This window comes from Diadema setosum, chromosome 1 (genome assembly GCF_964275005.1).
Source record: "Diadema setosum chromosome 1, eeDiaSeto1, whole genome shotgun sequence".
Lineage (NCBI taxonomy): Eukaryota > Metazoa > Echinodermata > Echinoidea > Diadematoida > Diadematidae > Diadema > Diadema setosum.
The window spans coordinates 39,839,610-39,853,590 of NC_092685.1; the positions used below are offsets into that span (position 1 = coordinate 39,839,610).

A 13,981-nucleotide genomic window follows, 5' to 3' on the forward strand; every position below is an offset into this window, starting at 1 on the left:
CGAGACCCTGCTTCCGTCAGTTGTTGTATGATATGTAGGCACATCATAACCCTTCTCATTTGCTATTTCTATCGTAAACATACATTTTTCCACATCCTTTTAATTTCCTGCTGGCTTTCATGAATTTGAGCAAAATCAGGTGAACGAAATGGAAGAGGTTGCACAATAAACTGGAAAGTCTGAGGAATTTCAAAGCTTCCCATGTTTCCACAAATTGCTCATTAATATTAGTTGCAACCACATACCCAAATTTGCGGGGGTCATCGCTCAGAAGTGTCAATGGACTGTACACCAAACCCTCAATAAATTATATTCCTTATTTGTTTCGTTTATTTGTCTGTTTTTCTTTTTGGCATGAAGTATGAGAGAACAGGATTTATCATTGTGGTCTTGTAATAACCTTCTAATGATCATGATTAAGGCAAAAAGAGGTTGCAGCGTTGCTCGATCACAGATCTCAAAATCATAATATTTAGATATTTTGGTAAAAAACTACTGGGAAAGTTGTGAGATATGAACTGGATGAAAACATAAAAATCTGATATTCTGCAGCTAGATTATCTTATGTCTGACCGGGATAAAGCTTGAAGTTCCTATCATTCTGTTTGTCTGGTATTAAATGTTTAAGAGTTGACTTGAACTTGATGTGGAATTGTATTCAGCATTAGCATCATGAGATGTGATCTCTATACTCAGCATTATACAGCATCATGATCAACATGTTTTTCAATGAAGATTTTTCGTGCTCAGCCAGGTAAGATAAATTTTGTGTCAGTGGCGGATCCAGGCGGGGTGCACCGGGCACACACCATCCCTTTAAATTGTTGTTAAAACAAAAGAAATAAAAAGGAAAAATGGGGGAACCATGTGCCCCCTTTAATTTTGCATAGGTGCCCTCCCTTTACGGAATTCCTGGATCCATCCCTGTGTGTTGTTGTTGTTTTTTTTTTATTTGTGGGATACAGTCATACCCCTACAATGTGCCTATACCTTAAGATTAATGACATAACATGACATAAGACAGAAAAGATAAATTTCGGACACTTATATTTTCGGGCTAGTTTCATGTCACGAGAAAATTTCTCTTTCGAGCAACTGAAAGAATTTGAAGAGTTTGTTTGCAAAAACCGATAAGTCCATTTTTGAAGATTTTTGAAGTACGGTCTCCGTCATAAAGTACAAAGTAATACCTTTTAAATGATATATTGGTCACTACATATAAAGGTACATTTTTGAAGTTATGGTCAAAAGAAGCAATAATTTTCTTATTATTCTCCTTATTTTTCTTGACCTTTAATCGCAAATATCTCCATTTGACAAATATGGACTTATCTGTTTTTGCAAGCAAACTCTTCAATTGATCCACAGGGTAATGAGGACTTCAGGTATAATGAGTTGAACTAAAAAGAGAGGAGGGGAAGGGGGGGGGGGGGGTAGAGAAAGGAAAGGGTAGTTTTAAGGGCACAATTTGCTTTGTAATCCACATTCTAGCTCCCGAAGATCCAGGGAATGAGAATGGCTCATTCTAGGGCCATGCCAGGGACACACTTCCCTGCCTCAGAGGGAAGTGGTGTAAACTTATTACAACAGAGAGAGAGAGAAAGAAAGAAAGAGAGAGAAGGAAAGAAAAAGAGAAAAACAGACAGAGAGAGAGAGAGAGAGAAAGGAAGAGAGAAAGGCCTACATAAATCAGACGCACCTGTCCCCAGATCCAATGTGGGCAAACTAAATATAGCCCCCACCGAACTTGAGCAAATCGTTGGTTATGCGGCCATGGCAACAAAGCTGCGGCTAATCCGCGTAATTGGCGGGCAGACCGTGGCGGTAACATTCATTGTCACTCCGAATTTCGAGATTGCAGTATTTAACAAATGTGTCTCCCCCGAGCACCACCGCGCCCGAGGTCCACAGGGGATGGCGACGGCTCGTCAAGGAGGGAGGGGGTAAGGGGTAAAAGAGTTCCAGAAGAAACGGCAGCAGATAGTGGAACATGAAATATGCGTAAGAGGGGGGGGGGGGGGGTTCATGAAAGATTCAAAATGGAGCTATGATACAGCAGCAAGCTGGCATGCCTAAAATGTAGAAGACTATTCCCGAGTATACTCGAGCAGGTGCCCATCGGAAATGCATGTTATAGCAAACTCAGCTCATCCTCAAGGGGTTAAGACTGTTTGAAATGATACAGTAGCATTCCTATTTATGTGAATGAATTTGCCTTAATAGAGAAAAATCAGATGTTACCAGTAATTATCTTGAGTTAGCATGATTTCAACATGGCTCCCAAGGTGCAGTGAGTAGTTATATGCGCCGTACATAGTTCCGACAGCAAAAACAAAGCAGTGCAAGAACCATAAATCAAGAACTAATCACCTATTCTGTGTATTTCCTGAAGGTCTCATCGGCAAGGAAATCTGGAGTTTCCCTGGGAAGCTGAATATGAGTCACATTTTGTTTAAGATACCCCCACCCCCCCCCCCCCCAAAAAAAAAAAAAATCAAGCAAATGTGATCTACTCTCTGTACTGGTTGCACGTATCATGGATACAAACTTGAATGGTAGAATTTACAAATGAAAGAATGTACTTTCCACTATATATATATTTTAATATATAGGCCTATATATTTTTTTTTCATATATTTGTCTCTTTAAAAATTCATGCTGCACTTTCTAAAACAACAAGTAAAGTTGTCTGATATTGCAAGAATAGCTTGAGTATGATACTGTGCTGACCACTTTCACCCATATGGGAATGTTCAAACTTCTACACTTTTTTGTTTAACCCAATGGCATTTTCAGTAGTTAAGGAGCTAGTAATTCACTACGTTGAGAAAGAGATTTCTACAAAATGATAACAGACTGCATCACAACATCACCTGATAAGGCATATTAGAGGAGAAAAACAGAAGTGTGCACATTTGAATTAATTAAATCAAACATACCACAGACAGTATGCAATGGCACATCCATCACATGTACTAACTGTCATCTCATTCCTATCTATTCTTTAGCCATCCCCTGCAATTACAGGACAAGGGGGAGGAGGGGGGGGGGGGGTGACTGACCAACATCTCAGAAACTAGATGGCAGTGTTGGTGTTTGCTTTGTAGAGTCATGCCAGTGTGAGCTGTGCATGAGGAAAGGGAAGTCGGCCGCTTGGCCCGGCTGATGAAGTAGGTCACTCACACGTGGAGCCGCCTCCGCCGTAGCCTCTCCTCAATGCCATCAAGACATTTTTTATCTTTCGTTCTACCTCCTGATCAACATCACGGGATGCCCTCCTGAATGGTGGTTCATTGTCCCCAGAGTCAATGAAGAGCATCCAGTGGACGACTGGAACCAAGGCTATGGATGGGATCTAAGCCAATCAAAATGAAGGCCTTCCCTACAGCTGAGTGAATAATGTCAACCCCTCTTCGAACCGTTTCCTCAAATAAAATCTCTTTTTGAACAAGAAAAGATTAGCTCCTACAGGGCACTTATCAACTTGTACCACAAAAACCTTTTCGACTATGCCGCAACCAAAAGAAAAAAAAAAAAATGTTCTCTAAATTTTCCCCTGGGGATCTTAGGCAATTTCCTGTTAATGAAGATACAATTGCTCATGATAGTGTTAAAGGACACAATACTGCAGAAAAAAGATATTCTATCACAAAATTTTAGAATTGCGCGTACAGTGAATAACATGAAAGCACTTGAGCCCTTAAAGTGCTACCATTGAAATTATCACATGCCTCTTATCATGTGATTTTGAGCAAAGTATCACCTCTCTTTTTTCACTTACACGGCCTGAATTAACGATTTCACACCTCCTGACAAATTTCTGATGCTATGAAACATGCTGGTCTTGTTTTTAGTCATGACAGCATCAGATATAGGTAGGTCATCCTATCCACATTTTGGCATTAAAAGAAGATGTTTTATACATTATAACCACTCACAAATAAAATCTTGTAATGAATTGATTTATACATAAGTTCTGAACGCTATTTTTAGAGACACCCAAGAGTGCACTCAAAAAAAAAAAAAAAATTATACCATTTAAGTTAAACTTTAATGCACTTCAGGCTTGTAGCTACACTTTGCACAGTCACAACCCATGAAAAAGAATCTAACCAAAACAACTTCACACTTGAATTCTGACACCGCATAAACTGCAAATCACATGAGGACCAATTTGTAACTTTGGAGGCTACATAAAGCTTACTAGATATCTCAAGAGTTTAGACGTACTGTTGACTCCTCTTCTCAACTAGAATACATACATTAAAATAGATGTAGAAATTCCAAAGGGGGGGGGGGGAGGGGGACTGCGAGCTAAAACATCAGTGAAAGACGGAGTTGGCAGCATGGAGTGTTTAGCTCTCAGCGAGACCATCCAGAGCAGAGATTAATGTGTGCTCAGAGGAGAAGGCAACACAACATAGCTGCTTCCTCCCTCCTTGCCTCCCTCCTACTCCTCTTCGTCATCATGAGATGGAAGAGTGGTTTCAGACTTGCTGATGAATTTGTTTGTAAATGTGTCTAAAACACATTTCAGGCTGATCAAATTGTTGGGCATTTTAAGTCTGAAAGCATCCCCGCATCACTTTTCTCCCAAAAATGTATTTCTCTTATCAAATTTGCGGTCAGGAAGAGTCTTCCAGTTGAAAGGTTTTACCTCTTTAACACCAAATGAAGAGGTTCATGAACAAACCCTCTTAAACACCAAATGAAGAGGTGAACAGCTTGAAACTCCACACGAGACATGGAACACATCGCATATAAGAAACATGATTACATACAAGATGTATTTACAGTAAGAAGCCTCCAGGAACATGAGCTAGAACTCATGAGTCTGCCTCTTTCTTTTGGAGTGGGTTTTTACTGGCAAGCAAACATAACCTGCCTCTAAATCTTATGCCTTCAGATACAAAAGTGTTTGGGGAAAATAATTCTTGTACTGCTGTGACTCAGTGTGTGGAGAAAACAATCATTCTTTTTTTTCTTTTCTTTCCTTTTTTTTTTCATTTTTCTTTGGCCAAATTGGAGGAGATACCAAAGGCAGGACTGGGTATCTCCTATCAAACCCTAAAACTTGTTGTAAAGCACATTTCTGTAAATGGCAGCTCAGGAACATCACTTCCCACTGTCCACTAAAATTTCTACTTTAATTCCCGATCTGCAAAGTCACCTGACTGATTTTAGATAATGTTGACAACACATCTCAGTTGCGATGTTGCACACGTCACATTATCCCTGTACTTCATGAATGCTATTGTAGAATACAGCTGTACCAGGCAGAGCAACTATATCTGCATGATGATAATAACAATAATAGAGCTAATACTAAAAATAATAACAATGATAATAATATAAATGATAACAATACTGCTGATGACGGTAATAACAATAACAATAATCATACTGTATACTTAATGATAATAACAACAACAATACTATTGCTAAAAACAGTGATTATCCTGATGGGAGGTCCTTTAATATTAACACGATACAATTCACTCCACTCAATTGCAAAGGACAAAGCTGATTGCGAAACCTCTCCAAAATTTCATGGTTGACATAAAAAATTGGCCATCAGGATATCGTTGAGCAAGACTGAGAGGAAGTTTGAACAGGGCGAGTTGACATGAACAGCTCTGATGCCAAACATATGCCATAGATAGGTGGAAAAAAAATGTATTAAAATACACAGAGGGCTTCCAAATGTAGTCTAAAACTTTCAAATCTACAAATCATGTTAACCCGTTGAGGACGGTTTGATTTTGCTACAACACGCATTTCCCATACACACCTGCCCGAGTATACTCGGGACTCGTCCTCAACGGGTTAAAGATGTGTGCATATCAGACATACATTTCCATGGGGTTGAGGTTACGTTAATTTTTATTTGTCACCTAACTGTAACATCTCTCTCTGTTTTAATATGGCATCAAGTGGATAATGTTTGTTTGTTTGTTTGTTATTTGCATATGAGAAAAGATCCATAAGTTTTTTGGGTTTTTTTTCAAAATTCATATAACCAGGCTAACACTCATTACTTAATCATCATAATAGACAGAAACAATCCATCATCAAGTCCATATGGTAAAAGATATGAATATAAAAAAAAGATATGCAACAGCAAAGCGCTCTAGAAGCACACATATATCTTCATTATCCTGCCATTTACAGACTGTACCCGTAATTATACAGGATTGCTCAAGACATTATGCATAAAAAGTATCTTGTCCAAGGATGTACGCACAGGGTAGGATTTGGACTTAGGAGGTTTTGAGTCCAGAGCCATAACCACTATACCACACAGGTCCCATTTCACTTACAATGAATGTTTTCATGTCTCTTGACATTTGGAACTCCATAATCCATGGCTGGTTTGATCGATGACCATGCTCTCTAATCTTTCAAGGTAAAAGGGTGCACTTCCATCAAATCGATACATACAAATTTAGACTGTACAAACCACTGTAAGAGATAAGTAATCATTCAAAGTCACACATGACCTTCCTACTTGGAGGACGTTCTTCTCACTGGTCTCCACCGAAAGATTTCAACTTAGCCTTCGTTTCAGTTTTCCATAAAGTCTGTGAGTGGCATTTCCTTCATCTTTAAACCTATCCAACAAAAACTTACGTCAGTCATGTGTTGACACTATTCCTACATCAGTGTCTCCATTATAGAGGGAGAGAGATTATATAGAGAGAATGACTTTCCCTGAGATTTTATGCAAGCACCATTATTGCAGCATGTAGGTAGAAAAATGAGAAAAAAAGCCCAAAGTCTGGAAGACAGCCTACAGTCATTACATTATGACTGTACTCTTCTTTCTCTACATGCTCTAATCCTAGCCTTTTATATCAACATAAAATATATTCAAATTTCATTACAAAAAAAATGTTAACTTCACTGCACTTAATTGGAAGAAACCTAAATGATCGATTTCCTTAATTGTTTTTAACACAGCAATGGCTGAGATGTATACGCCTATAAACACTTGATTACCAATAGCTGATTTGTCACTATGCATGTGCATTTTCTGTAAGTTGCAATTGTTTAAAATCAGGGGCAACACATTGCATCATTTGTAAATACATAATATCAATGTATGTACCCAATCCTTTATTGATTTCCATCATGTAATCAGTCTTTCATCCATTAAACAACAACAACAAAGAGAAAGGGGCTTGGTCATTCTCTTCTTCTCTTTTCCCTTCCCCCATCCATTCCCCTGCCCCCCCCCCCCTCCCTACCCCTCCTGTGCCACCACTTTTGAACAGTTGACACCTATCTATTCATCAGGCCATCCATCAACACTAAATTCCATCCATCCACAGATGCACTTACACCCACAGCCTTTGATCCCAGCCAGTCTGACCCCCTTCCACGTCCATCTATCTATCCCCCAGTCATCTCGTCCATCCCGCCCGTAACACCATCCATTTTCGTCCGCGCATTCGGATCACCCGGCCAAATCCGCCGCCAAAATCGATCCCAATCCCCCGGGATACTTCCAGGAGTGATGGTGATGTCTCAGAAGCATGTAAACATATCATACACACCAGATTACACCTAAGCTGCCCCGTGTGTTCTTCCTGCAATAACGCCACCATCCCCGCTTTCTTTCAAAAACCCTTCAATCATCCCCATCTCATGTGTCAAAGATATCACTGACAGTTGAGAAAACCAAAAAAACAAAAAATGAAAAACAACACTTATGAGAGGATTCAACAATGGTAGAGCTATTGACTTACAACGAAATTGATCAATTACCCATGCAATCAATAAATCAATCAATTCATTAGCATCTAGTACCAATCAACTGATCAGTCAACCAAGACCTCTCACGCAATGGGTAAATCATCAAGTGAATGGAAGCAGAAAATTAATTAACAAGTCAATCACTTGATCAATCATCAAGCAATAGATTAGTTTATCAATGATCGATCGATAAATTCTAAATAATATAATAAGTCCATCAAGAAGCCCTGCAACAATCAAATAATCAGCTACTGTAAAAAAAAAAAGACAAACTCATTCATCCCCAGTTGGCCCTTGAGCCATTGAATAATATACCAATTAAACAATTACAAATAATCAATCAATCAATCAATCAATCAATCAATCAATCAATCAATCAATCGATCGATCGATCAATCAATCAATCAATCAATCAATCGATCGATCAATTAATCAATCAATTAATCAATCAATTAAAGAGCCCTAGAGTAATTGATTAGTCTGTTAACCTATTGATTGAAATGAACCAAAAAAAAAAAACCTTGTTGATTAATGAGACCTCAGTCAATATGTTATCTGCAAGCCAATGGTCATGAGAGCAATCACCAAATTAGCTGATCAATAATTAATTCATCCATCCATACATTCATACATACATACATAAATGATCTCCTGCAAGTTTCTTCCTCCCTTCTAATCTGCCTCCCCCCCATTTTCTAGGGAGTTCAATCATATTTTGTAGGAAGATTTGGGAAAGAATTGATTACTTGCTTTCAAGATCCATATAGGCCCATCAATCAACTATCAGTCAACCGATCGATCAATCAAAAAATTGACCACTTACTAATCAGCAACCTCAACACAATCAATCACAGTGGCTAATAAACTGAGCAAGTTGTCCTCATGAAATCAATCTGTCAATCAGTCAATCAATCAATCAATCAATCAATTAATGAACCAGCCAGCCACTAACTAGCAACAGTTTATTCATGCTGAATTTCATTTTAGCTGCTTTGCATATACTCCTCTACCTTCTATACCGCCTTCTCTCTATCTAAAAACTTATAATATATGAACCAGGAATCACGGAGATCATGGACATCCCGAGATGTATTTGTTACAGATTTATAAAGTTGATGAATTGTTGATGTCAGACCTCAGCAAACCTGTTCATACATCCATCCATACAGTATTATATATGAATCACCTTTACATCAATCAGCCAATAATCAAGCAACCTACACACCAACCAGTCAAAAATTATTAGTACCATCCATTCATTCATTTGGTCACCCGTCTACCATGTAAATCTACCAATCAATCAATCAACCAATCAAGCAGTCAGTCAGTCAGTCTACTAGTCCATCAAGTTACAGTCAAGGATTGATCAACTGTTCAATATCACTGGCAATCAATCAATTTCCCTATTGATCAAACTGACAGATCAATTACTCAATAACCTGATAAATCAATCCATCAATAAACTACAATATCATTGTAATCAACCTGTGAACAAAAAGATACCATCTCTGCTAATGCACCACATGATTATATCACACTAATACGGTCATCCCAAATCATACATTCGAATGACAAATCAGCTGCGAGATAATGAAAAGAATAAAGACTGCTTACTTTACAGACCAATCAGACCTGGCAGAAAATCCTCCATTACTGTGGTGTCCGGATGCATAATGCTGAACACATGATGCATCATGCATTTGCATGTGCATGCACGCATGGGACACCGCAGTAATGGCAGATTTTGGTGCCAGGTCGGATTGGTCTATACTTCAGGGAAAACATCTTCAGTACAAATACATCTACAACCCTGTATCTTTTTCCTCCCCACCCTAATACCATCATTCCATTCATTTCTGCCATCCCACCCCACCCCCTCTCAAGAACATGCTAACTACTCAAGTCTCACCTTCTGAGGATCCCTGAAGTTCGATGACAACGTGCACCTTCCCTGCTGGTTCCAGGTCAATCTAGGGTGGCAACAGGAAGAAATCAAAGATAGACATCGTCAGAACCTGCCGCCGCAACTGGGGCAAACGTTCACAAGATTGTCGCATCACGGGGGAGGGGGGAGGATGGGGGTATAACAGCATAGGGGAGGGGGTAAAGTCGTTGGCGACAAACACGCCCTCTGTCTGACTGTTGTGATAGCAAAGGATGATTAGTCACTGAGATATTTGTGGAAGGGTAACTTTGCTCTGCCAAATGGAAAAGTTAAAGACCCGGTAGCACGTGGGGATAGCATGGCGTGGGAAAGCTGGCCCAACTCGGATATATATTCGAGAGTACCCATATAACAAACTGCGTACAGCTTTATCACTAATCTCTCTGTAAGTATTCACAGGCGGAGAATCTCGACTGGAATCCACCAATACGGATGAGCATACGCTACGATGCACAGTATTCGCGGACTGGTGCTATATTCTTGGTTTTTGAATGTACCCCAGTGGGCAGCGAATGAATCACACCACCTGTGAATCCCCCACACAACCAGGTCATTAAGAGAGATTATGGAGTGACAATGAAATGAGGATTGTGACCACAACTTGGTTGTGAGCAATGACATACATGATTTTTTTTTTGAATTGCAGATAATACACAGAACTTGGAATTGCTATATTTGTTGCCCTTTACAAAAATAAGTTCATTACATGACTTTATTGCAACAAAAGACATTTGTCATCTCGCATTAGCTTGAAAAGAAATGAAAAGTTTGTGGCACTGGAATGAGAGAGCCAGAGAATATGCACAGAGAGGGCAAATTACAAATTAAATTACAAGTTTACCATACTTTTAAAGGGATAGTATAGTATTGATAGAGATGAGGATTGGGCTTTCAACTTTTTGTGAGATACCAAGAAACAAGTTATGAAATAGTACAGAGGATACCATTCTAAGAGGAATTCAAAGTTTATTTGATGAAAATCGGTTTTGGAATGGCCGAGATATCCAAAAACAGAGTAACACAAAGCAATGGTAATAAAAGATGGGTCCCAACTTTTATTCAGATTGCTCTGTTTGAATATCTACGCCATTTCCAAACAAATTTTCATCAAACTGAGGTTTCTCATTATCTCGCCATGAAATGTTAGAAACTTGAAGTTAGGTCTCACCCAAAACTATATGATCTCTTTAATATTTCTATTTTAAATACTTGATATGGTATTCAAAAGTAGATAGTATCTAAAACCAAACAGCATACTCTCGTCAATTAAAATATGTCATCTGAAAATGCCTTAAAAATGCACAAAATATATCACAAAATGTTGCTGTACAATATTGACTCAACTCATACATATTCTTGCTTCCTCGTGTCACTAAAATGTTACTGTGATTGATGATGCATGATTTAAGCATGTTACGCAAATCCCTTTTGGTATTGTCTTTGCTCTTTTCTGCTTGTTTTTCTTGCTCCAGATCATATGATAGCATTACACCACCCAGGGGATTAGTACGCGCCTGTTATCACACAAAATTGAAGTTTTGAATAAAGACGAGGTCTATTAGTAGCACACTTGTTATGCACAGCGGCGTACCGGCAAAGAAATTTACAGAATCTCTCACTACCAATGAAACTGTTCGAAGGAACTCAGTCGTAAGTAAAAACACAAAACAAAAGACAAACAAAAACTATTCTTCGCTACACTTGTACTTAGTTCCTTACCTATTTTGCACATGATGAATACTGAAAATGTGAAATACTGCACGGTATCCAAATACGAAAAACAAAACTTTTTTGCCATTTGCTTTGTATGATACCAAAATGAATAAAAAAAAAAATGGATTCTTTGTCCGCAGTCTTTTATTTACACGACTTTACACCATGCAAGAGACAAATAAAAATTCATTTTACTCAAGAATGCAAAAACAAAAAAAAAAAATGACTCAAAAGCAAATTTTCAACTTGTACAGTACATTAACACTACATTCAAGTGAACTTTGACAATTTTGATTTGTCATTCCTGTGCATTCTGAATGTGAGTGTGAAAGTCTCAAAATTGCCAAATTACCAAGAAATGCATTTTATGTGCTATACATGTATATTTTACAGTCTTTAAATTTCTGCAAATTTTATGTGTTGACTAATATACAGTGAGAAATTGACAACTTGCAAAAAATTTTGCCTCTAGTATCAAAATACAATGTACAATTGTACAATGTGTGTCGTTCTCCTGAAAAAGGATAACACACATATTTCATTCTTTCGCTGTGGTTCTAAAATGTGAAGGTGACTTCCTTGCAATAATCATCTTTCTAGTCATGATATGTGAAATATTATGCCAGCAAAAATACACAGCGTGCACAGTCTGTTTCATAATTTGTATGTTACACGAGGTGAGGTCACTGCAGAGACTCACAGGCAGACGCTGAAATGAGAATCTGATGAAAATCAATATATCTGGTCAATAATCTCGACGGAGCGTTTACATCGGTGCATCCCTGGGACTGATTTCATGTGACAGGCAGCCATCCTGTTTCCAGAGAAGCTGGCGGCGAACCCTCGAATGTCCGCATTACGCAGCCCCTCCCTCCGCACACATGGAGCATTGACTACTTGACTATCATGTTGGACCCATGCACAGTGCAGTGTCCCACTTCTCAGGGTAGGGTTAAAAACCAGGGACAGCCTGCATACATTTCAATTTGTGGTTCTGTCATAAATATACAGTACAGTGCTCAACTTTCGAATCTAGACCAGCCTTAACATTGTTTTTCATTTTTCAGTTTTTTTTATAGTAGATTCCACATCAATGTCCAAAATCAAAATCATAACCATTATAGATAATTGGAATTATGCTGCATCCTGTTGAACAATATATAAACAGGAGTGGGACATTTCTTGTTCTTTCAAAAGATTGCTACAAATGTTTATTTTTTTATTCTGATGAGCAAAACTAAAATGAGAAAGAAATCAGTAGAATGATCGCTGCCGACTTGCTTGGCTCCAAATAATGGCTATGTATTTCAGCTGAGTCATGCCTATAACTGAAAGAACATGCAAACTCGTCCCACAAAATTCTTGCCATCTTTAACTCATTGAGGACGGGCTGATTTTGCTACAACATACATTTCCCAGACACCGGCCTGAATATGCTTTGTAGACCAGTCTTTAACGGGTTAACGGTGGGTAGGGGAATATGCCAGCTTGCAGAATCATGAAGAAAAAAATTGGTCATCCTAACTCCTCATAGCTTGGCAACAGCAGTCACTGTACTGCAACAACAGTCCTGTTTCTATCTTGGCAACAGCAGTCACTGTACAGCAACAACAGTACTGCAACAGTCACTGTACTGCAACAACAACAGCAGGTTAATAACACAAAGTTTTTAGGGCTTTGGATTGACCAAGAATTATCCTGGAAAACTCATGTTAATTTTGTAAGTAAAATTTTGTCTAGAAATATTGGCATTTTGAATAAACTCAAACATTTCTTTCCTGTTCATATTTTGCAGAGTATATATTCTTGTTTAATATCTCCACACTTCAATTATGGAATTTTGGCGTGGGGAAATGCAATTCACTGATTACTAGATCCCCTTCTCCGTATTCAAAAGCGTGCAATAAGAATCATAAACCACGCCGGATATTTTTGCCCATACCAATTGTTTTTTCCATCAAAACAGAATTCTGAAAATTTCAGACTTATTTTCTTATAATCTCGGAATTTTTATGTATAAACTAACAACTAATGAATTACCATCTGTTTTTATCCACATGTTCAAAAGGAATCATTCCATCCACTGTCATCCCACTCGCCAGAGTGACGCCTATCACCTTCCCTGTACTCGCACTATTTTTGCAAAGAAGACAATTATATTTACTGGACCCAGATATTGGAATGATCTCCCTCTAGATATCACTTCTTCCTTATCCTTATTCACCTTCAAACGCAAATTAAAACAGTTATTACTTAGTGGATACACACTACCAAGCCTTTAGCAACCTTTTTATGCTCCCAGTCTTTTGTCCTTGTCCTCAGCACCAAGTTATTCAAGTGATTTCATGGTACTGATACATCTTATAATATAGCATTTTTGTTATTCAAACACTGCGAGATTTGTATGCAGTCTGGTTTGTGCAATATCTATGTGGTTCATTAGTTTATTACTCATCGATTTTTTTGTACTGGTGTAATTTTAGTTGGTCAAGACAAACAAATCCGTTCTCCGTGTAAAATTATATGCCTATGAACTCGGGAACCTACAGTTTTACAAGCTTTAAAGCT

The 13,981-nt window shown here is 38.3% G+C and overlaps 1 protein-coding gene across 1 annotated transcript in view; it reads right to left on the reverse strand.

Annotated features, from left to right (window-relative positions):
- The window catches only part of LOC140236053 (calcium-independent protein kinase C-like), a 134,243-nt gene that overhangs the window by 77,632 nt on the left and 42,630 nt on the right, over positions 1–13,981 (reverse strand). Inside the window, exon 2 of the mRNA XM_072316030.1 lies at positions 9,665–9,725. Within this exon, the coding sequence (XP_072172131.1) occupies positions 9,665–9,725 (61 nt within the window). The remainder of the gene's footprint in view (positions 1–9,664; positions 9,726–13,981) is intronic.